Source organism: Vombatus ursinus, unplaced genomic scaffold (genome assembly GCF_900497805.2).
Source record: "Vombatus ursinus unplaced genomic scaffold, bare-nosed wombat genome assembly UNPS02014818.1, whole genome shotgun sequence".
Taxonomy (NCBI): Eukaryota; Metazoa; Chordata; class Mammalia; order Diprotodontia; family Vombatidae; genus Vombatus; species Vombatus ursinus.
The window spans coordinates 3,950,502-3,974,722 of NW_020954596.1; the positions used below are offsets into that span (position 1 = coordinate 3,950,502).

The 24,221-nt window shown below is 37.3% G+C and overlaps 1 protein-coding gene across 1 annotated transcript in view; it reads right to left on the minus strand.

The window, feature by feature from the left end:
• ATRN (attractin) overlaps positions 1–24,221 on the minus strand; it is a 236,299-nt gene that overhangs the window by 79,734 nt on the left and 132,344 nt on the right. Inside the window, exons 21-24 of the mRNA XM_027836676.1 lie at positions 20,517–20,569; positions 18,960–19,054; positions 18,395–18,473; positions 15,633–15,790 (exon numbers count right to left, since the gene is read on the minus strand). Of these exons, the coding sequence (XP_027692477.1) occupies positions 15,633–15,790; positions 18,395–18,473; positions 18,960–19,054; positions 20,517–20,569 (385 nt within the window). The remainder of the gene's footprint in view (positions 1–15,632; positions 15,791–18,394; positions 18,474–18,959; positions 19,055–20,516; positions 20,570–24,221) is intronic.

A 24,221-nucleotide genomic window follows, 5' to 3' on the forward strand; every position in this document is an offset into this window, starting at 1 on the left:
ATGGGGATTTCCCAGAAGGAAAATTTTTGCTTTTCCCTTAAATCCACACATGCTGCCCAGAAGCTATTAGGCTTCCTGGAATTTTTATTGAGAATTTCAGATATTCCAGCAATAATTTTTAAACACCACAAACTCTGCTAACAACCCTTCTTGCCAAACCCCTTTCAGACTCAAGGCTCACTTTCCAGATGAAGCCTTTCCAGACTAGTTTCTACGTTTCTATGGAAAGTTAAGATTTAGAGTCTTAAATATCTGATGTTTGTATTCACATACTGCTTTCTCTTTCAATTTTAAGTTCTTCCAGGGCAAAAGCCATGCCTTTCCACTTGTACTCAGAAAACCACATCCATATTGTGCTGACCTTAATCAAAAAGAACAAAAAAATCTAAAGAAATAACAATTTAGCATCTACATGCCTACAGCATAGAAGCCTAGAGAATAACTTTTCTAATGGGATGGTCTTTTGCTAGGTATTACTGCCCCCTTTCAGTTACCTGGGAAATGAGCAAATCAAACTTTCCTGGAGCTGTCAATGTAAATCTCTTCCTCTCTCTGGGCCTCAGTTTTCTTCCATGTAAAACAAAGGGGTATGGACTAGATCATCTATCATGTTCCTTCCAACTCTAAAACCTATGGTCCTAGGATCATGGTCCAACTCATAACTACTGTGTGGTTGTAACCTCTGGCCATGGAGAAAAGGGAAATTAAACGACCCATAAAGAAATCAAACTGATGTCCTCAGAATTATAAGTATTGTACTCTAATTACAATGGAAAGAATGCTGGGTTTAGAGTCAAAGAACCTAGGTGAGAATCTCAACTCTTTGCTCTGTGAACTTGGGCAAATCATTTAACTTTTCAAGGTCTCAGTTTTCACATCTGTAAAACGAGGGGCTGTGGACCAGAGTAGAAGTTTTTAAATGTTTTTGCATCATTTTTCTCTTTGACCATCTCAGAATGTTTTTAAATGCACAAAATAAGATACATTGGATTTCAAAGGAAACCAATTATACTGAAATAAAGATATAATTTTTCCCCCATCCAAGGTCATAAATTCTCTGAAATGTTAAAGTAAGCATACCACAGGTAAAGAATCCTCATACTAAATGATCTCAAAGGTTCCTCTGAGCTTTAATGAGGTCTGATGAACCTCATTAAATTTAGCCAAACGGCAGTTATCTGCAAATAATAAAACCCTTAGAAGGGCATTATCCAAAAATAGCTGACAACAAATATAAATAATTCAAATGGGGTTAAAACACTTCATAACCTGGTCCCCAACCCCCATACCTTTCCAGTCTTATTTTACAATCCATTCCCTCCTCTTCCCCCATCACCATTCCTGCTATTCTTTGATTCAGCGACACTGACATCCGTCTTATTCTACCAACAAGATACTCCATCTACCAACTCCAGATTTTTCACAGGGGATTTTCTCCCTTCTAATTTCTGCCTCCTGGCCTCCCTAACTTCTTTCAAGTCTCAGCTAAAATCCCATCTTCTACAAGAAATCTTTCCCAATCCCTCTTAATTCTAATGCCTCCTATTTATCCTCAATATATCTTGTTTGGACATAGTTCTTTGTATGTTGTCTCCCCCACTGGACTACTAGCTCCTTGAAAACAGAGACTGTCTTTTGCTTTTCTTTGTATCTCCTGTTCTTAGTACAGTGCCAGGCACATGGTAGGCATTTAATAAATGTTTACTAACTGACTGAAAAAAGTACAGAGGAAAAATGAAACAATTCAGCTTAAAAAGGCATGTTACTGAATTAACATATAGGAAAATTCACGGGTTCACACAGAGGTTATTTATAAAGCTGAAGAGCATAATCACTTCCTAAAAACCCTATCTGTCTTCCTCCCAATTTTGAAATTACTTTTATTAGCTTATCTTGTAATTATTGTTTCCTCCCCGTAGAATATGAGCTTCTTGAGTAAAAGGGGGCGGTTTCAGTTTTTTGTCTTTGTAACCCCAGCACCTCATACATAGTAAACAATAAATAAGTGTCACATGGAAGTAATCTGCAAAGTTAAAAGGAAAAGTATAAATAAAAATGGTATCCTAATGATCCTTTTAACTATAATCTTTTGACCTAAAAAAAAAAATAGAATCTATAAAGCACTTTAAAGTTTACGAAGTACTTTACAAATAGAATCTCATTTTTGTCCTAACAAAAACCCAGGGAGGTAGTATTATTATTATGAGGACATTGAGACAGTGCTTGTTTGTACATAGTTTGCACATAGTGACTTGCCCAAGGGCCACGCTGCTAACAAGTGCCTAAGGCCATATTTCAACTCAGGTCTTTCTGACTCCAGTTCTAGAATTCTATCAACTGAGCTACTGAGCTTCTTTTAAATATGAAAAAAAAAAATCCCTAAACATAAAAATAAGTTCCCTCTTATTTTTAAGGGGTCTCTCTGTTCTAAGAAATAATTATATTGCACACTTCCCACTGTTTCAACTGAAATAGAAAAGAAAATAGGATTATTAGCTCAAGAACAACTGGATTCTAGAGTACCAGGAAATTTCTGAAGGTCTGTAACTGAGGAAGATCCACAATATCTGGGAAAGCCCAAATCACAGCTTACATGAAGAGTAATGCCCTATACTCTGTTGAAGAGAAAGTCCCATAGTTCCCTGGGAGAAGAACATCATGGTACCAGGGTTATTAGAGAGGCAGGGCAGTGGGGAGAAGGGACAGTTGAGAAGGGAGGGAAGTCAAATTTTCAGGGCCTCCTGAAACATGGAAGATACAAGGCACCACCTACTGGATAAATACTTGTCTTCAAGGTCTGAAGAAGCAGCATTTTGTAAAAATAATCTCCAAGGAAGATACTACTGTTATTTATTTTAAAGAATCCTTTAACAATTCTGTTTTTAATCTTAGCATCTCCAATAGGAGATACCAATTTGTCCCCTCAGGCTCATAAATGGGAATAATTATTTTCACCAATTATTTGTAACTAGAACAAGGTAATTAATGATTTAAAGTAGTTCATTGATGCCTATATTTGGGTGAAAGGAAGCAGAGATGAACATTCTAGCCATCCATTTACTGAGAAAGGAACAAGTAAAGTTACAATAGATAAATAAGATACTCCAGATAGCTCTTATTTATAAGGCAGCCTGAGAACTAAAAATGCTTTGAGGATCCTCCTAACAACTTGCTGTCCCACAGAAGTCATAACATATTCCACAGGGACCTTTCCCTGTGCCGTTTCTACCCAGATCAGGAAGGGGCTCAAGGAATGAACAATAATTTTAATATATTAATAATCTATTTGAAACTGAATTGAGGGATATTTGCTAGAGTGGGAAGGGGAAGAAGGAAGGTTAAATCCTGTGACTATGACTTCCACGGTCATTTTATGCATGGTCTGATTTATGATATGTTTGGAAGAGTGGTATCCCTGCCCTGGGGCAGATAGCTGAGAGGTGAAGACACTGAGAGCATCTGCATGTGCAAGGTCACTCTCCTGGATTCCATGAGGCAGCACTGGATACCAGGGGAACAACAGATGTGGAATGAAAAGATGTGGGTGCCCAGCTGGGCTCTCTCACTTGTTGGCTCTTTGATCTTAAGCAAGTCACAGTCTTTTAGGTCCTGTTTCAATAGCTTCACTTGCATGAGGGGCTGACCTCTATCTAAAATACCCTGAGCCCTGGATCCACAAGCCCTTGTAGCTCTAATGTTAAGCAATTCTACTGATAATGGGGTAAATGAAACATGGCTGACTCAGAATTACTGCTGGATGGATTAACAAGTACTTATTGAGTGTCTAAGAGATATGCCGGAGGAATATAAGAAAGTAATAAATTCTCAAACATGCACTCGGGGAGGTTATGATCTAACTGGGGAGTCAACATTTCTACACACAAAAACATAAAGAATACAAGACAATATGAAATTCAGATTGTAAGATGCAGCAATAAGTGGACACAGTGGGCCAGAAAAGGGAGATAAGTGGAAGGTAGAATGAGACAGAATGGAGTAGGGGGAAAAAAGACACTGGATTTGGAATCAGAAGACCTGGGTTCAAGTCCCAGTTCTACCACTTACTACATGTGTATCCTTAAGCAAATGTGTCTCACTGAACCTCAGTTTCCTCATCTATGAATGTCAATACCTCACAATAGCAGTGATTTCATCACTATGGGTACTCCATCAATTAAGAGATTCCAACCCATCAACATCTTAGAAAAGAATCTGCATAAATTGGCTAAGGTTTAAAAAAAAAAACCACCTAATTCCTTGATAGTCACTTTTCTAGCAAGCATGTGCTACAACACAGATGAAAAACTTTTCACTCCCTTCTGCTCCTCAAGCACAGTGTGTGAGGCACCGTGAACTTAGTTAGTCTAGTTCTTGGGGGGACAAGGACACACACACGAGCTGCTATTGCCAGGCACGGACTTTGAGCTTTTCCAGCATGCCAAAAGTTAGTAAGTCACCATTTATCATGTACCTCCCACGGTTTGGGCACTATGCTAAGGACTGGGGATACAAAGAACGGCCAACAACATTCCCTTTCCTCTCTGTCACTACAGACTTGGAGTACTTCAGATCAATTCTACACTACGCTGAGGCAGAATACAGTGGAAATAGGAATTCCTTCACATTGTGAATATCATAGGAGATAGTGTATCCTAAAGCTCTTTATAACAAAATGCTACATAATTGTACATTATTATCATGATTGCACATAAGGGAAGATAATAGCGTTTGTGTTTATTATAGTTCTGGTTTAAGAGAAGGAGGCAAATTGCCTTTGAAAAATTTTTTCTATGTGGTTCAGCAGAGTTCAAAAGAACAAATGCAAAATATCAACAAGTATGTGAAAAGATGCTACAAATCATGAAAAATAAGAGAAATGCCTATTAAAACAACTCTTGAGGTTTCACTTCACATTCATCAGAGTGGTAAAAATTATAAAAGACAAAAATGGTAAATGTTGAAGTCAGTGAGACACAAGAAGATTAATGCCCTGTTTGGTGAAGCTATGAACTGATCCAACCATTCTGGAAAACACTTTGGAGCTGTACTAGAAAAATCGATAAACTGTGACCCAATGACACCCCACTAGTGCATATATACCTCAAGAAAGTCAGAGACAGAAAAAAAATGTACCCATATACAAAAATATTTATAGCCAATCAATTGGGGAACGGCTGGATAAATTTTGGCATATGGGCGTAATGAATCTGACTGTACTTAGAATGACAAAGAATAACCAACTTGAAGAATTCAGAAAAATTTGAGAAGACTTATATGGACTAATGAAGGGCAAAGTAAGCAGAACAAAGAGGACTATTTACACAATGAACCTAATAATGTAAAGTAAAACAATAATGAAATGTATCATTAAAAGAAACCATTAACAACATTAAAAGACTTATGAAAATAGTTACATATTTGTGCATTCTGCACTGTTCATTTATGAGAAAAAGACCACTCACCAGTAAACTGACATTAGGAATTTATTCAAAGGACATTTCTATGGTATAGCAGAGTCAATAAATCTCCTGTATAAACAGTAATGAACAATGAGAAATTATGTTGCTACAGATAACCTAGGACTATTGGAAGAACCTCAAGTGCTTTCTAAATACTCAGAGATATTTTGTTTAGTATAGTTTGAGGATTATTTTTCTTGATCCTTATTCTTAACTTTAAATTTGAAGCCTGAGTTTGAGTTCCAACATGGACCCATCCTATGTAACCACTGGCAAGTCATGAGTCACTTTCAACCTCAATTTTCCCATCTGTAAAATAAGGATAAGAACATTTGCTCAGGGATTACATTAGAAAAGTTTTATAAACAGTAAAAAGCTATATATCTAATTTTTACATCCATTTAGTAGAAACAACTGTGCTCTGAAGCAAATACTGTCACTATAGGTATCAGTTAAGAGCATTCTGGTAAAGGAGAACTCAGTGCCATACTGGTTAGGTCAACAAAATTTTCTTCTTGCTCAGAACAATCATAAGTGAGTGCTCTCTAAACACCAATCCCAACAATTACAAGAAATGTCTGGTCTTTAGTTTGAATGGATATTTTAATAAATAAAATCTATGCTCCACTGGTCTGAAAACAAAGATATCTCAGACAGACAGCAAAGTTAAGAGTCACTCCGTGGAGAGGGCTTTGATATTTATTCCATATTCAGAAAGCAATTTCCATTGTGGAGACAACAATTCAATTCCATTGATTTAACACACTTTTATGTAGTACCCACTATGTACTGAGTTCCTGAACTACTTTCTACCTAATCAAGCAAGTCCATCTGTCTGTCCTTCCTTCAGCCTAGAACCAGACCTACACAAATCGTGAGCAGGGATGAAAACAGCTCAGGTCCTTTGACTCCCAAGAATCAAGCCTGAATTACTTAAAAGAGATAAAGCACGTGTAGATCAGTCTTTCAAAAATGGACATAGTTAAACACACATTCTTTTTACTTGGTTAAAAAGTTAAAGAGCAAAACCACCAAAACCAGTGGCTGCAGAGAAGCTAGAGTTAGCTTCAAATTCTATCTTTTAAGCAGTTATTCATTTGAACCGTTTCTAATTATGAAAAACAATTTGGGGCTTTGTCACTTAAGGACTACCATTTTAAAAGTATAAGTGTTTATACACATTTCAAGGTGGAGATTCAGGTTCCTTTGGTTAGCTACATTTCCAATACTATTTTCATTTTTAATAAATGAGAGTGTAGGACAGAAAAGTCTTTAATTTGTACTGAAAACCAGAAATGAAATCTGACTGAACAATTTTACACTGTTTTGTTATAAATTTCTCACTATCTTCCTTGGATTACATTTGTAGGACTACTTACTTCTAAGGCCTAAGGAACTGACCTCGAATGAAAAAGGATAATAAGCTATCTACACAAGGATAGGTCTATGAGTGAAATAATGCATGAAGATCAAAGCACCCCCTTTTCATGGCTGCTCACACCTGTGTAATCATCACTAACCACAGGAAAAGGACTAGCAGCAAACTGGTTTACATTCTGAGCACATACCATACAAGTCCTAAAAGCCAAGACCTAATGGAGGGCAAAGGGAACTAAAACTAACTGGCTTGTCTTCTAAGGTCAAGCACACATACGATGGTAACGATAACCCATCTAGGAAAACTTCCCCAGCATACTTACGGCAGTTGTATCAGAGTATGAAGCTGCATTTGCAATGAGACTTACCTGATTCTTCAAAAGAAGCTTGGCAAACTAAATGGTTAGCATATCACAGTTTGTTTTCTACTACGCTCCCTCCTGTATGCTGCTTTCTTAAGTGATTTTTACTCTGCATAGCGATCCAACCCAGGAACAGGCACCGACAAATTAAAGAGAAAAACTATCTCCCTCCATAATGTAGCTCTGATTCTTACATTCAAAATGATTATTTTCTGAAAGTGTGTATGGGGGGGGGAGGGGAAGAGAAGAGAAGAGACTCCCTACATCAATATACTCTCTAAAACCACTTCAGTTACTTTTAAGAGGTGGAGCAACAGGGTATGAAAAAAAAAAAAACAACCCAGAACTCAGCATTGGCAAAAGCACAGCTATCTCTAGTACAAAAGCCCATTTATATGCACAGCGTCCTCTTTCCAATGGGGAAAAAAGCCAGTAGTATAAGGCAAGATTTTCAACAAGAATCTTAAAAATAATGATCACTTTTCAGTAATAACTAATGAAGTCTAAAGTTCAAGTTGATGATTATTTTAAAAGAGATATTAGATACTCTGGTGAAATAGAACCAACAAATAGAGCTATAAATTGGTGAAGCCATTCTAGAAAGCAATTTGGAACTTTACCCAAAATGTCACTAAACTGTGCATTCCCTTTGATCCAGTGATATCATTACTAAGCCTATAACCCAAAGAGATCAAAGAAAGAGTAAGAGGACCCATGTGTATACAAAGATTTATAGCAGCTCTTTTTATAGCAGTAAAGAATTGGAAACCATGGGAATTAGGGAAGAGTTGAACAAATTATGGTAATGGAATACTATTGCTCCTTAAGAAATGACAGGATAGTTTCAGACAAACCAGGGAAGACTCAAGAACTGATGCAAGGTGAAATGAGTAGAACCCAAAGAAAAATTATATAATAACAAGCTTTGTAAAGAAAAATAACTGATAGAGTTAAGAACTGTGATCATTGCAATGATCAACCACGGTTTCAGAAGTAGTGAAACAACGTACTACTCACCTTCTAACAACAAGGTGAGGAATTCAAGGTACCAAACGAGACATTTATTGAACAATGCCAATTGGAGATTGGTTTTGAGTGTGCATAGCTGATACAAAGGTTTTGTTTTTCTTTCTTTCAATTTAGGACAGTGGCTGAGGTGGGAAGGGGGTGTGTGAGTAGGGTTATTAAATTTTTTTTAAAAGAAAAGTAAGAAAAAAGAATTACTGAAGCATTTTTTTTTTAATGCACAGAAGGAAACAAAAGGGAGGTGAGTTAGGGAACACAGATAAGGAAGGCTTTGAAAATAACATCTTAAATGTGTTGTACTCTTAAAGGGAGAACCAAACAGGACCTGGAGCAGAGGTGGCTGCACATGCAGTCCTCTTTTTACTTCTCTGCTTTGTATATGAAAATGCTCATCTTATTTGGTGTTTGTTAGGTTCAAAATAACACATTAAATTTTTAAAAGAAATAAAACCAACAACTTTCAAATAGGACTTCCCACAAAAATATACCTCAACATTAATAACTAATATGTAATTGATAAAAAATCAATTCTTTAAAAAATAAATTGATAAAAAAACAACTAAAGAAAAAAATTTCTGGTCCTGATTTCTGGTCTTCAGAGAATTCTATCAAACTTTTAAAGAACAATTAGCAACAATGCTACACTAATTATTCTCAAAAATTAAGAAATAAAGCACTAGACCAGGCTTCTTTTATGAAACAAATAAAGTCCAAATAGCTAAGCCAGGGAAGGATAAAGCAAACTATCTAGTTTCTTCTCTGCATATTTTGTAAAAGAAGTTTTAATAATGCCTTTTGTTTTTACATTTTCTGGATATACCACCCACCCACTACCACTAGGCCTTGCCTTGTAACAAAGAAGAAGATAAGAAAACCAACTGGCACAGTCACATCTAAGATTTCAGGCAGTAAGGGCATTCCCATTACATTGGAGATCGATATTCAATCCAGATAGGTCTAGCCTTTCTGAAATTTCTCCTGAACTTTTCTATGACTCGTTCCCCTCTTACAGTCAGTCAGATTTGTACAACGTTCTCTGGTAAGACTAAATTAGAATAAACATGTATAATTTGTTTGAAACCTATCATCATAAGGATCCTGAAAAGAACAGGGAAAGACAGAAACTGAGGAAGAAACAGGGAAAAGGTTTATATAACAAATGGCCCTCAAAAAGGAACTGGAACTGGAGCTACCTCAAGAAGCCATATAATTAAACTGGGTTCCAGAACTATTCTCTTTTTAAAGATCTCTGCTGATACAGTCTTGATACTCACCTTCATTTCAGGATGATTAACTTCTATTTCTATAGTACTTTAAAATTTACTAAGTGGTTTCTTCACAAAAACTCCATGAGGTAGGTTGTCCAATTATTATCTTGAGTTTACAGATGAAGACACAAGGCTGACAAGAGTGAAGTGACAGCATGTTAGCCCCCAACATTAACAAATGCTTTCTTCTAAACAGCCTTTTGAGATAAGGAGCAACCTCATCACAGATTAGGAGGCGGCGGCCCAGGCAGGTGAAGTAGTTTTGCACAGTCACATAGCCAGTTAATGGCAATGAATCAATGAAGATTTACTAGATTCCTACAATACATTAGTCTTAATTAGTGTTAGAAGCTGCAGACATAAAGGAAAAAAAGACCCTTTGTCTTCTATCCAGGGGGCTACATTTTACTTGTCAGGGCAGGGGAAAAGGATAAAGAATAAAATCCAATACGTCCCAAGAAAATGCTAAGATCACACAAAAATGAAGAGAAGGTAGTTTTGTGAGAGGGATGTACAAGCATAGGGGATCAGAAAAGGAATCATACTGGAAGCTGTATTAAGTTGAGTTTTGAGGAAAGATAAGGATTCTAGGAGGTCCAGGTAAGGACCAGCACACATATGACTCTGCACTGTGTCTGTACAAAGGTACCAATGCAGGGTTATGTATAGGACTAGCAAGTAGGTCAACTGAGATGGAAAAGTAGACTGCGTGAGTCAGAGTAGTGTACAATAATTATCGCCTGGAAAGGTGAAGAGCAGAAAAATCAACATTCAAACCCAAGGTTTCTTTATACCAATACATGATGCTCACTCTCCTGATTCTACTTCCAATATCTGCCTCCTGAAATTCCCGCACAAGGCCTGGATCAAATGCCACCTCCTGAATGAAGTATTTCCACCTTCTTCTCTCAATGAAAAATATTTCCTTGTTCAGCATTGTTAGTTCTCTTGTGTTAATCATGTTACTTTGTATTATGTTGCTCAGGTTACTTTTCTGCTGTAAGAATCTATGTACATGTCTCATCTCTCCTACTGGAACACAAATTCCTCAAGGGCAGAAACCTTATCTTAAATATCTGTGTATCACCATCAGCAGCATTATAATAATGACAATAATAATAAAAGTTATTGTTGTTCAGTCGTTTCAGACATGTCTGACTTTTCCTGACCCCATCTGGGGTTTTCTTGGCAAAGATACTGGAGTGGTTTGCTATTTTCTTCTCCAGCTCATTTTACAGATGAGGAAACTGAGGAAAGCAGGGTTAAGTGACTTGCCCAGGGTCACACAACTAAGAAATGTCTGAGGCTGACTTTGAACTCAGGCTTCTGATTCCGGGCATGACACTCTACGCCCTTCACCACCTAGCTGCCCAATAAATAACAATAATAATAATAATGATTATTATTATTATTATAATAAAAGTAATAAACCAAAATAAGGAGCCCTAATGAAAGAAAACAAAACCATGTGGAAACAAGATGAGTTGCATATCCCCATAATTTTATCTGTTACTGGAATTCTTCCAAAAATATTTTCAGTGATGCTACTATGTTCAGTAGAATGGGAACTGGCTTTGTAGTCAGAGGACCTGACTTCAAATTCTGCCTCTGTCACTTACTTCCTAAGTGACCTTGGATAAGTCACTTAAACTAGATGGTGAGGGAGGAATGGGGATGCTTCCTCATCTACAAAATGAAAGAGTTGGACTACAGGTCCTGTGAAGATCCTTTCAAATACTATACTCAGTGCTGAGGCCACAAAAAACAAAAACAAAGATAGTCCTTACCTTCAAGGAGTTTCTATTCTAAAGGGAAAGACAATATATAGAGGAAGGTGACAATCAGGAAGGGATAGTTGTTTCTGAAAGTAACAGTGATGTTAAATGGAGATCTAGGAGAATAGACTGATACATTCTTTCCAAGACCAATGATAGATTTGATTTAATTATGGTTATAAAACTGGAAAGTCACGATGTCATGGGTGCAGAAGGTAAATGTGTGGGGGCACTGCACCTGGCAAGGAAATTGCCAGGGAGTGATGTGATATGTGGCTGAAACCTCTCCTACATGTTAACTGGTGGCTGAACCTGGGACAGTGAAGTCCAGGGCTGGGGCTCTGGGGATGAAAAGGCCAAGTGTTCTAAGGTGTGGTTCTGAGTAAAATATGCCATTACAATTCAGTGCCTACTCTGAAATACAGCCTTAGAGAGGTGCCTGGACTGCTGAGAGGTCACATAATGAATATGTGGAAGGGGCAGGACTTGATCCCAGGTCTTCTGACTCATGGCTAGCTCAATACCCTCAATACCATGTTCTCTCTTCTGTAGATATTTTTCTAAAAGAAAATCGCCCTGAACAAGCTTTGTCTTGAGGGTAGGCAAGATGGTAAAAACAACTTTTACATTCCAGAGCGCAACATGAAATGCAATATATATTCATTTTTTTCCACAATAATTTTTAAAATTTTATTATTTATTTTTAACATTTTCTTTTTAAATTTTGAGTTCCAAATTCTTTCCCTCCCTCCCACCCCTTTCCCCAACCCACTGAGAAGGCAAGCATTATAATATCAATTATACATGTGAAATAATGCAAAACATTTCCATATTAGCCATATTTCCAAAAAAAAAGGCAAGAAAAATAAAGAGAGAAAATTATACACAATTTGCTCTCAGAATTCATCAGTTCTCTCTCTGAAGGTGGATACCATTTTTCATCATGAGTCCTTTGGAATTTTCTTAGATTATTGTATTGATCAGAGTAGCCAAGTCTTTCACAGTTGATCATCATTACAACATTGCTGTTACTATGCACAGTGATCTCCTGGTTCTTCTCACGTTACTTTGTATCAGTCCATATAGGTCTTGCCATATTTTTCTGAAATCACCCCCCTTATCATTTCCTAAAAGCAACCCCTTGATTTCCAATTCTTTGCCACCATAAAAAGAACTCCTATAAATATTTTTGGTACATATAGGTCCTTTTCGTTTTTCTTTGATCTCTTTGGGATATAGACCTAGTTCGTGGTATTATTAGGTCAAAGGGTATGCACAGTTTGATAGCCCTCTGGGCACAGGTCCAAATTGCTCTCCAGTTCCTATTTCATTAGTGTACCTATTTTTCCTGTCCAGAGTGTCATTGTTGATAGGTATGAGGTAGTAACTCAGAATTATTTTAATGTGCATTTCTCTAATCAAGTGATTTGGAGTATTTTTTCATATAACTATAGATAGCTCTGATTTCTTCTTTTGGAAACTGCCTGTTTATATCCTTTGACAATTTATCAATTGGGGAATGGCTCTTATTTTTATAACCCTCACTCAGTTCTATACTCAGTATATATTTGAGAAATGAGGCTTTTTTCAGAGAAACTTGCTGTAAAATTTTTTGATACCTTTTAGCAAAGTGTAGCTTCCCTGCTTGGCTCTTTTAATTAGGTCTATTTTTGCTTTGTCTGAAATTAGGATTGTTACCCTTGCCTTTTTTTACTTCATACGAAGCATAACATATTATTTTAACTCTGTGTGTCTTCCTGTTTCAAGTGTGTCTCTTGTAAACAACATTGTTAGATTCTGGTTTCTAACCCATTTTATTACCTGTTTCCATTTTATGGTAAATTAATTTCATTCATATTCATAGCCATGATTACTATGTATTTCCCTCCATCCCATTTTCTTCTGTTTCTTCTTTTTTCATCCTGTCCCTCCTCAAAAGTCTATCTTGCTTCTAAACACTGCTTCCTTTAATCTGTCCTCCTTTTATTATCCTCCCTTCCCCTCCTATTTCCCTATTAGGTAAGTTAGATTTCTATACACAATTGAGAGTGTGTGTTTGTGTGTGTGTGTGTGTGTGTGTGTGTGTGTGTATGTTCTTACTTTTTGAACCAATTCTGAGGAGAGTGAGGTTCACGCATTGCCTGCCACCCCCTCCAATTTCCTCCCCACTGTAAAATGCTCTTCCTCACTCTTTTATGTGAGAAAAATTTCCCCAACCTACCTCTTCCTTCCCCCTTCTTTTCCACTATAATTTCCAAGCTCATATTAAAAAGATCATGCCTAATTTGAATCATACACTTCCCCCTTAGGTAGTTAGTCACTTCACCACAAATCTCAGGAATACGAGTCTTTTCCTAACTCGATTTGTATTGTCTTCCTTGGTGGTGGCTGCATCTTCTATGCTTCTGTCAAATAGCCATATTTTTAAATCCTCTCAAAAAACAGAGGTCCACCTTGAAATGACCTTTGTCTTTCTGACAGAACATAGGCTCTTTGAGGGCAGAGACCTCTTCATTTTTGTCACTGCATCCCCAGTGCTTAGATCTGAGCATAGTTAGCACTTAATAAATAGCTACGGACTGATGGAGATTTATAAGGATCGGTTCCTGTTTTCCAGAATGGCTACCTTTGTGCTCTAGAAGTACAGAAAGGCAGGATGTAGAAATAGGTCTCTAGCCTTGTTAATTCTGTTTTGCTTCCAGAGACCATTTTGTTAGGTGCAGGGTATACGAGATATCACTACTTTAAGGGACCAAACATTTTTCTTTCTCATGAAAAATCTTAACTAGCTCCAGGCAGAACAACAGAAAAGCACTCACTCAACCTGCAGTAATAAAGTTACCTATTAAAGTGTTACTTGTTTCCAGAACATTCCAATCACAACTCAGTCATGCGCTCACTCACTCAACTTTCTGTACTCTCACTTTCTCTCCCAATTTTGTATGCCCTTCTATATCCTCTACTCCCCCTGTTTGATCTTAGGCTCTTCACAGAACAAAAAACCGTTGAGCCTCATTCAAGTCAGGGAGGAACTACATCAGAGCACTCAGACTCTTTGTGTCTGAAATACTTCCTCGTCCTGCACGACTGTAATAAAAAAAATCCTGGCTAGGCAAAAAATGCTGAGTACTAGGTCAACTCTTTACCGCTAGGAAGTGTCCAAAGGAGGTTTCAAATCCAAATCTCTGACTCCAAGCGTAGTACAATTCCTTTTCACTAAACCACACCGTATTCCATTGTAAGTGCTTAATATTTGTTGAATTGGATGAAAGTCACCTTTTGCCACTTCCATTACAGTCTGATATCTAACAACGACAGAGAGGTGACTCTGGGCTCTTGAAGGCTCTGCGAGCACGGCCCAAGCACTATCAGGAATAGTCCTGAAGGATAGACTGTGGGTTTGTCATCTGTGCACCAGCTGTCTTCGTTATCATTAGAAGTTTACCAATAGAATACTGACTCACAGTTAATTAAAATGTTGCAGCAATATGAAATCATATAGACTATCTACACTAAGGAACACATAGATTATTCAAAGTATCAGAAAAATAGCTTTCTTTTTTTTGACTGATTGTACATGCAATACTGTCATCTTTGTCAGAGGCCTTTCTCTAGAGGTCTACTACAACTGGCTACCTATACAATAATTCTCTATCCAATAATAAAGGTCATCTTACCCAATCTCATCCTTTTTTCAGGGCACTAAAAGAAGGGATTTAATTCAATTTCACAAATGATTTCTAAGCATGCAATATATGAGAGTCACTGTACCACAGAATCTGCAGACAATGCTATGAGGTGACAATTTTAGATCCTTTTCGTTCAATGAAAAATAAAATGAAGATGAGAGAGAAGATGGAATCTATTCCTCTGCTCTTGCATTAAAAAGGCTCACTAATATACCACTCACTTAAAAATTTGGTCAGGCAAAGAACCATTGTAAGCAAAGGAGAATTACAAGAATGCAATTTCCTTTAATGTGTCTAACTAGACCTTAGGCTTATTAATACAAAAAAAAGGGTAGGCCTAGTCTGAATTATGCAATATTAAAATAAAATTTTCAACTACTTTTCAGTTCACAGCAATACTAGGTTAACATGAGTACACCACTTGGAATCTGTTATTAATATCTTTGCAATTGATATGGTAATGGTATATACCAGATCAAGCTCTATAAATTGATTAAAAATAGGTCATTCTATTAAGTGGCTCAAGCCTACCCCATCTTCATTTTTTGTTAGACTTATTTGCCCAGAACACACTTTTCCAACAAACATAACAAAAGTAAACCAGACTTTCCCAAATTAAACTGTCACGAATTCCATATAAGCTAAATGTAACTTAATGACTAGAGGCAACTGTTACCTGAATTTTGATGGGCCAGGTAAAATTGCTGACATAAACAAAGAAAGTGATATTTGGGTGGCTGCGGAAATCAAATTTCTCATTGGAGAAGCTATCTTTGTACTCTTTAATGTTGGTTTTTGAAACAACAGCCATCTCTTCTCCAGCTTGCGTCCCAGCTGTTGGGTAAGAAAGGAGAATAAGTACATTTGCGGACTATATATAATCTACCATAGATTTTCCTCAGATATAAGCATTTCTATTACTTCCTAACTCCATCATTCTGAAAAATAACCAAAAGAACAAATGTTTTTGTGGTAATATTATAAAGACAAGTATTGTAGTGACACTTATAATATATATTTCTTTCAGGTTAAAAAGCACTTCATATCTTTTACCACAGAAATTGAAAATGAAAACCTTTTCAAAATACTATTAAATTGAGACACTGACACTATTTTTTTCAATATTTCAAGTCAAATTTTCTACTTTCAACTTATTTTACCCTCAACTGTCTAAAACAATCCTTAAAATGTGTCTGCTGGGTCTCTGAGTCCATCTGTATCCCTCAATTTGACAATCAGAAAGAATATAGAGGGGGTTAGAAAAGTGCTTGAGGTGTCGCCTAATCTAGTATTCTGCTCACATGCAAAAAGTCTGCCTAGGTCTTCCCAGATTGATGAAGATCTATCTCTAAGACCCCCTCTCCCAAATTCAACCAAATCCCCCAGTAATTAAACCCTCCTAGGACACAAAAGAGTTGGAAGGAGTCTCAGATCATCTTGTTTGGCCCCTCACTTTACAGGAGGAGAGTTTGAAAGCTGATTTCAGTTCTCTCTCTCTCTGTGTACACACACACACACACACACACACACACACACACACACACACACAAATAGGTATGTATGTATAGACACACAAATACATATATACATACACACACACACACGTTGCTTTTTCTTGTCTTTACATTGCCTGTATTTCCCCTGTATTTTTCCTCTCATCTCTCCTACAGAGCCATCTCTTATAACAAAAAAGGAAAGACAAAAAAATTCAGGTATCAAAAAAATTTTGTGAATTAACTTTGGTAATATTGTCAGTTTTATTACATTGGCATAGCACAGCCACAAACACTGAATAGTTCTCCATGTTCTTTATTTCTTTAAACAAATTTTGTAATTTACTCTATACAAGGACTGAGTTACTTAGGCAGAATGATTCCGAAAAACTCTCTGCATTTTGCAGTTATTCTGAGTGTGACTTTCCTTTCTATTATTAAAATTCTATTATTATTCTTTTTCTATTATTTCTATTATTATTTCTATTCTATTCTATTATCCTGGGTTTTGTTACTATTATATAGACTATACGGTGTTTTAAGGTTAACAAAGCACTATACACACACACACACACACACACACACATACATGTTATCCTCACAATAACCCTATGAGGAAAGTACTGTAGGTGTTATTATTGTTAGTTTATAGTAATAAAGCAAAGACTCAGAGAAGGTGAGTGATTTGCCTCATAATCAGCAGAACCAGAATGGGGACCCAGGACTTCGAATTTTTTAATCCAATGTTCTTTTTACTGCACCACAGTTGCTTTGGTAATTGGTAATGTGGTTTAATTCCTGTCCTCCAAGCAGTAAGTAAATACTCAGTCTTCAGGCCTTAAACTCACTACAGCTTCCTTTTCAAGGGCAAATAAGCCCAATTGCTCACAGCTTTTCTTATAGGCACCTTTCACCATCCATCTACTGCCCCCTAAGCTCTCCAGAACTGCTACACAATCTTCTATAAGGATGCAAGCACTGGGTGATTAGTACTACATGTGATGGCCACAGATGAGATTTTGGATACCAACAGTGTGCTATGGGAGCTTTGTCTGGACTAACTCCAGACTAACTTTGTCTGGACTTAAACCTTTAAGTTCACGTATATTTTTCTGCACAGAAAACTATATGCTTCCTAGGTATTAAAAGGTAAATCAGCCTTTGTTATAAGCAAAATGTGTCTTTTCTTACTCTTTTTTTAGAGTTTGATTCCCCATCCCCCCCAACCAGGGAATTAGCCTGAAGCTAACCTCTTCAAACTTCCTTGCCTTTAGCATCATTCTATGCTTCCATCTTGCCTGATCATATAAGTCTCATTCTCTCAAACACTGTTAGGATCCATTAATGCATGGTCAGGATGTGGTACCCATATAGTCCTGGATCCAACTGCTTAAATATTTATGAAGCAGCTTATGGTGCATGCAAGTAAGCCATCATCCCAGCCCCTCATCCTAAGTAATCATAGTGGGTGATAGTAATTCAGGGGAAAACTTCAGGCTCTGGAGAGCATGGAATGAAAGGATCATTGAGCAGGAGTATGGGAAAAGGAAAGTTATGCTAACTTTTCAGTCCAATAGTAACAGTTATTTCTACAGTGATTTAAAGATTGCGAAGTACCTTCTTCACAACAACCTGGTGAGATAGGTAGTTTAAGTATTATTAGTCTGTCTGTTTTACAGATGAAAGAACTGAGGTTCAAAAATGGTTATTTGTTTATGGCCACAAAGTTAGAAATGGCAATATCAGAAAATGAACTTGGGGGTCCCAACTCCTAAATCCAGTAATCTTTCCAGCATCCTATCTCTTCTATCTTTATTCTTTTTATCCTATCACTTTCCAACCTTTAAAATATCTTCACAACTTGGCACATTTGGATGTAACACATTTCCAGATTCTAAAGTCAAACATATCCTAGTTCTTTGCAGTGACCAAGAGTTTTACTTACCTGTAAAGCTTGTTGCCCAAGTAATATTGAGGTTGAAGTTTTTTGAGGCATTGATAAACATATCCAAGTCCCTGTTTTGCTGATTGAAAAGAGAAAGTCATGTTACTAAGTGACATTAGAACAATTCTGAGATTTTATAGGAAAGCCACAGTTAAATTTCATTACGATCAACTTTCCCAATTACAGATGAACTTACATTTTACTAGTGTCTCATGAGAAACCCAAAACTTTTGAGAAGAGCAAGTGTTGACAGGGGAAAGGCATTTCCCAGGTGATTTTCCTTAAGCTGAGCTACAAATCCAAAATAAAATTCAATTTTCCTGCCATAAAGGTATGAAGGACTTATCGCTCCATAAAACGTACATATGGTCCAAGAAAGCATTTTTTAAAAAAGATTGCAGGTGATGACAGAAGCAGTACCTCTAACCTGAGTTCTATCTTTTTTAAACTAATGGAAGAAAACCAACCCTGAAAACCATTACATAACACTGCCTCTACCATTGACCTCATACAAACAAGAATCATCACAAACACCCAGGGAGACGTTAAATCATCTTGATCATACTTCTTCAGGTGTTGCCACAAAATTGATAGCTGTGTAATAACGGTCATCCTCTTGGGATAGACTAAAGGTGAACTGATAGTCAATAAGAAGTGTATCTGTGGGGAAAAAATTTATGCAGTTTTAGAAACAAAGAAACTCATAGAGCAACAAATTGGAAAGTAAATCAATTAGCTAGCATTTAAAGGAAAACAATGCAGGCAAAATTACTCTTATGTAATAGTGACAGGGGAGCTTGGTTACTGTTATTTGATTCAGCTCACCTTCCTGAATCTCAATAGTAGAAAGAATTCCATAGCTCATCCCCACCCAAGAAGTAGGCTACTAGCCAAAGGCTCTATTAGAAGGAGGCTCTGTTGTCCTAATATTAACTCCTACCACCCATCCTTACTCAGCTGGTCCCTTGCTCTGTTTTGTAACTTTAGTTTTGGATTTGGGGTTTCAATTTATGTAAGGTCTCTGCCAGTGTTGATCTCTTAACCAATTCCCTATTTCCACTCTGCTGAACCTTCTGAATCCTATGGACTAAGCCCCTCTAAATTCCCAAAGGATTTCTGTCTTCATCTTCAGCTTCATTAAAGCTTCCTGATGCCAGTAAGTCATTCCTCCATCCTAAGTCTTATCTCTTGGTTTATAGAACACTGCCTTGAATACACAGATTACTTTGAGAAATCACTATTTAAAACTGGGAGTCAAAAAAATATATTCCAGAATTGGCATGAAATCCTGAATTATTTTCTCAGGTCCAATCTTTAGTGCTTCATTTTCATAAGGATTATTTGTATATTTAGATTCTGAAGGACAACAATGGAGAATGCAGAAGTTCACAATACACATCAAGCCTCATTTATAAAACTTAAAATTCTAAATAAATGTAATTGTTTTTGATAGAACAGTGCAAAATGAAAGGTAGTTCAAATGTGCTGGAGTTGAGACTAATGAAAACAGTCAGTGGGGCTTTGTTTTACAGGCAGAACACAAACTGAGCTCATGAGCCCTGCACTCTGCTCAGAGTAAGCCTTGAATAAATGCTAACCTGAAGTGAACCGAGTAACTCAGATGATAATTCCTGCTTTGCAGTTATGTGGCATTTTTCTTCCAAGAAAATGAATGTACTTCACAGAGGTTCTTATCCACAGCCACCCTCCAGAGAGTGCCCAAAGCTTCTACCTCATCATCTAATAGGTCCCAATTGTGTTCCACGTACTGTATATTTATAAATACAATTTTAAGTAACTGTAAGTGTGGTTGTTTATTTTTTGCGTCTTAATGCTTATTTTGGTTTCCGAACTTGTTTCTCAAAGGTTTAATCAGCAAGCAGAATTACAAAAATCAGAAGGAAAAAAAAAGACTCCAGGAGGTCAGAAGAATCTATTAAGATGTAGGGCACTGGCCTTTAGTAGAGAAGCCAAAAGCCCCTATACTCAGATTCCTACCAGAGCAGGCCCCTTGTTCTGCTGACTTCTAAAAGAGGTGCCTGGTAAACACTCAAGCATGGGCAAACCTACACTGTTCCACCTACACGGTTCCCAGACAAGTAGGAAAAGTAGAAATACTTACAGTAACATGTTCCTTTGAGAGGATTTCCTTGGTAACGATTTTCTACTTCACATCTAGAAAAATTTATTAAGACTTATTATTTTCTTTCTTTGATGAAAAAGTGTTTTTTATATTATTTGTAGATTTAAAATCAAAGACTCAGAACTTAAATCTCATCCATATCAAACAAGTAAAAAATATTTTTCAAGGCAATAAAGTCTTTTTTCACTTATGTCCCACTCTTGGTCACCTCAGACTACATTCTCCCTGCTTCTTTCTACAACTGTCCCTCCACCTATCCAGATAAATATTTATTCTCTGGGAGAACATCTAGCAGGGTACTATTAAAAGAAACAAACTGTACATTAACTAAATACCGAAAAACCAAAAAACAGCCTAATGCAAACTGAATAAAAAAGAGAAATTTAAATTACAAATGGACTTCACTACTGCCTTTAAAGTCATTTTTTGCCCTTTGGGAAATCAATACTATCTCCAAAGTGGACTATTATATAGTGAAAATACTTTCCAACTTGCCATTTCTAAATTACTTTCTATGTTCCCTAAGTAGTTTGCTCCCATTTCGATTAATGTCAAGTGAAGAAAATAATGTTAGAGTTTATTGAAACTCAAATAAACCTGTTTCCCCTTTGAAAAATAACTTGAATACTTAAGGAACAGCATATTCAATAAAGATCTCAATTTCCACCAGTCTACCACAAATCACTAATTCCCATTTTAAAACTTGTTCAGTGCAGCAAACCTAGCAGTCTATGTAGCACATTCAGGAGGGCCAAGATGGGCAAATGTTCTCTATTCTTCCACAACTGTCATCTCAGGCAATGCCAAAGTTATAGGTTAGGATCCCTTCTGGCAAGAACCAGGGCACTACACTGTGCTCACCAAAACTTTGAGGGGTAGAGATGTAGGGCAGTCTCTCTGCTTTGAAAAAGTGATCTTGTTCCATTTTTAAGGAGGATCCAGGATGAAGATGACAGGATTGCATAAAGAACCTCTTTGAGGGGAAATTTTAATTCTATACACATTCAGCTCAACATTTTATTACTTTGTATCCAATCCAGGTGGGTTTTATTATATCACCTCTTTTACTTTAGAGTCTTGGCTTCAAAAACCAAAATGAGATTCACCAGTAGCCTTCTCTTCAGAAATTATTAGCAATGTAAAGCATGCGACTAATAGACTTGAGTAAACACTAAAACCAAAACAATTAATTCTGCCATAACACAGATCCTCAGCCTAATAAATGGAACCTGATAATCTATTATGGTGACAGTTTTATTATCTGTAAAATAACAGCAAATTCAACTGATACATGCTCATTTATAAGATACCACCTAGACGTTATGGTAGGCATAAATTTTTTTTTTCATCCTTGACACCCTTCTTGTAAAGAAAAAGGACAAAAAAGAATTTGCTGAATGAGATTTTCCTCCAAAGCAGTCCTCCCCCAAGTACTATGCTAGCTAGGCACCACAAAGAGATGGGATGTTTCTTCTTTGACCCATTCGTTCCAAAGCATCCACTCAGAATACTTGAGTCCTCCCACTTACAGGAAATGAGAGATTGGCAAGGAGAAATGTTTTAAATAAAAATTAGTCTTTCTTCCTCTCTCCAGTTCAGTTGGAGAATCCTGATGGGTTAAAAATAAGCATGGGATTGGAGAACACACAAATAAGTTCATTCCAATGAACAAATAAGTTCATTCCAAGCACAGGTCAGTGAATACCAAATTTTGGCAAATTGTGATTTCTGGTTAAATAAAAAGGTCATTTTTCATTTGAAAGGGTAAAGAAGAAAGATACTTTTGGTCCTAAAGAGGAACCATGGTAGCACTCAGCCAGTAACTTAATCACTTTCCAGTTTCTTTAATATAGACTACAAATTATCTTACTCTTATATATGAATTCTGCATTTAATACTCTTTCCTTATGAATAGGCCTTAAAAAAATACAGTCTCGGGGCAGAACCAAGATGGCGGAGGGAAAGCAGTGACTGTCTTGAGCTCTCTCCCAAAGCCCTCCAAATACCTATAAAAAATGGCTCTAAACAAATTCTAAAGCAGCAGAACCCACAAAAAGACAGAGTGAAACAAATTCCCAGCCAAAGACAGACTGAATGGCTGATGGGAAAGGTATATCGCACTGGGCAGGGAGAGGAGTGCAGCGCGTCGTAGGAACACAGTGTGGCGTGGGCGCGCAGGCCACAGCAATACTGGAGCAGGCCTCAGAAGACTGAATCTCGGGCAGCTGTGGCGGTTTCCAGACTTCTCAACCCCTGAACACCAAAGACAACTTAGAAGGTCAGTGGGAAAAGTCTGTGACTGCGGTGAGAGAGGAGCTAGGTCTCAGCCACAAGTCTCAAGTGCGGCCCGGGGCCACGGCTGTTTCCTGAGCTTCTGGCCCACAGACTGAGGGGGAATCGAGTGGCTGATCAGAGGGGGATTGCAGGGATCTCTTTGCCAGTGCTGAGGCAGGAATCTCTTGCTTTACTGGTGCTTGGATCTGGATCACAGTTCTGAGGGGCGGTCCTGGGGCGAGGAGGAATGCTGGTGTAGTGAAGCTTATTGTGGTGGTGGAGAGGAAACACCTCGCTCCTTATCATAGCACCTTGGAAGAACTGAAAATTTACAGGTCCCTAGAAGTACCTCTGAAAACAGCTGTACAAACTCCCGAAGCTTGGGACAGTACACTCTTCACATTGGAAGCAGACTTTTACCTTAACGAAGAGTTTAAAACTCAAGTAATTGGTCAGGATCATGAGTAAGCAGCACAAAAAGAGTCAGACTATATTATCTTACTTTGGTGACAAAGAAGATCAAAACATACAACCAGAAGAAGACAACAAAGCCAAAGCTCCTACATCCAAAGCCTCCAAGAAAAATATGAATTTGGTCCCAGGCCTTGGAAGAGCTCAAAAGGGATTTTGAGAAGCAAGTAAGAGAAGTAGCAGAAAAACTGAGAGTGATGCAAGAAAATCATGAAAAAACAAGTCAACAGCTTGTTAAAGGAGACCTCAAAAAATACTGAAGAAAGTAACACCTTAAAAAATAGCCTAACCCAAATGGCAAAAGAGGTCCAAAAAGTCAATGAGGAGAAGAATGCCCTAAAAAGCAAAACTGGCCAAATGGAAAAGGAAGTCCAAAAGCTTACTGAAGAAAATACTTCCTTAAAAATTAGAATAGAGCAATTGGAAGTTAGTGACTTTATGAGAAATCAAGACATTGTAAAACAAATCCAAAAGAATGAAAAATTAGAAAACAATGTGAAATATCTTATGGGAAAAACAACTGACCTGGAAAATAGATCCAGGAGAGAGAATTTAAAAATTATTGGACTATCTGAAAGCCATGATCAAAAAAAGAGCCTAGACATCATCTTTCAAGAAATGATCAAGGAAAACTGCCCTGATATTTTAGAACCAGAGGGCAAAATAGAAATTGAAAGAATCCACTGATCTCCTCCTGAAAGAGATCCCCAAAGGAAAACTCCTAGGAATATTGTAGCCAAATGCCAGAGTTCCCAGATCAAGGAGAAAATATGACAAGCAGCCAGAAAGAAACAATTCAAGTATTGTGGAAACACAATCAGGATAACACAAGATTTAGCTGCTTCTACATTAAGGGACCGCAGGGCATGGAATATAATATTCCGGACAGCAAAGGAGATAGGATTATAACCAAGAATCACCTACCCAGCAAAACTGAGT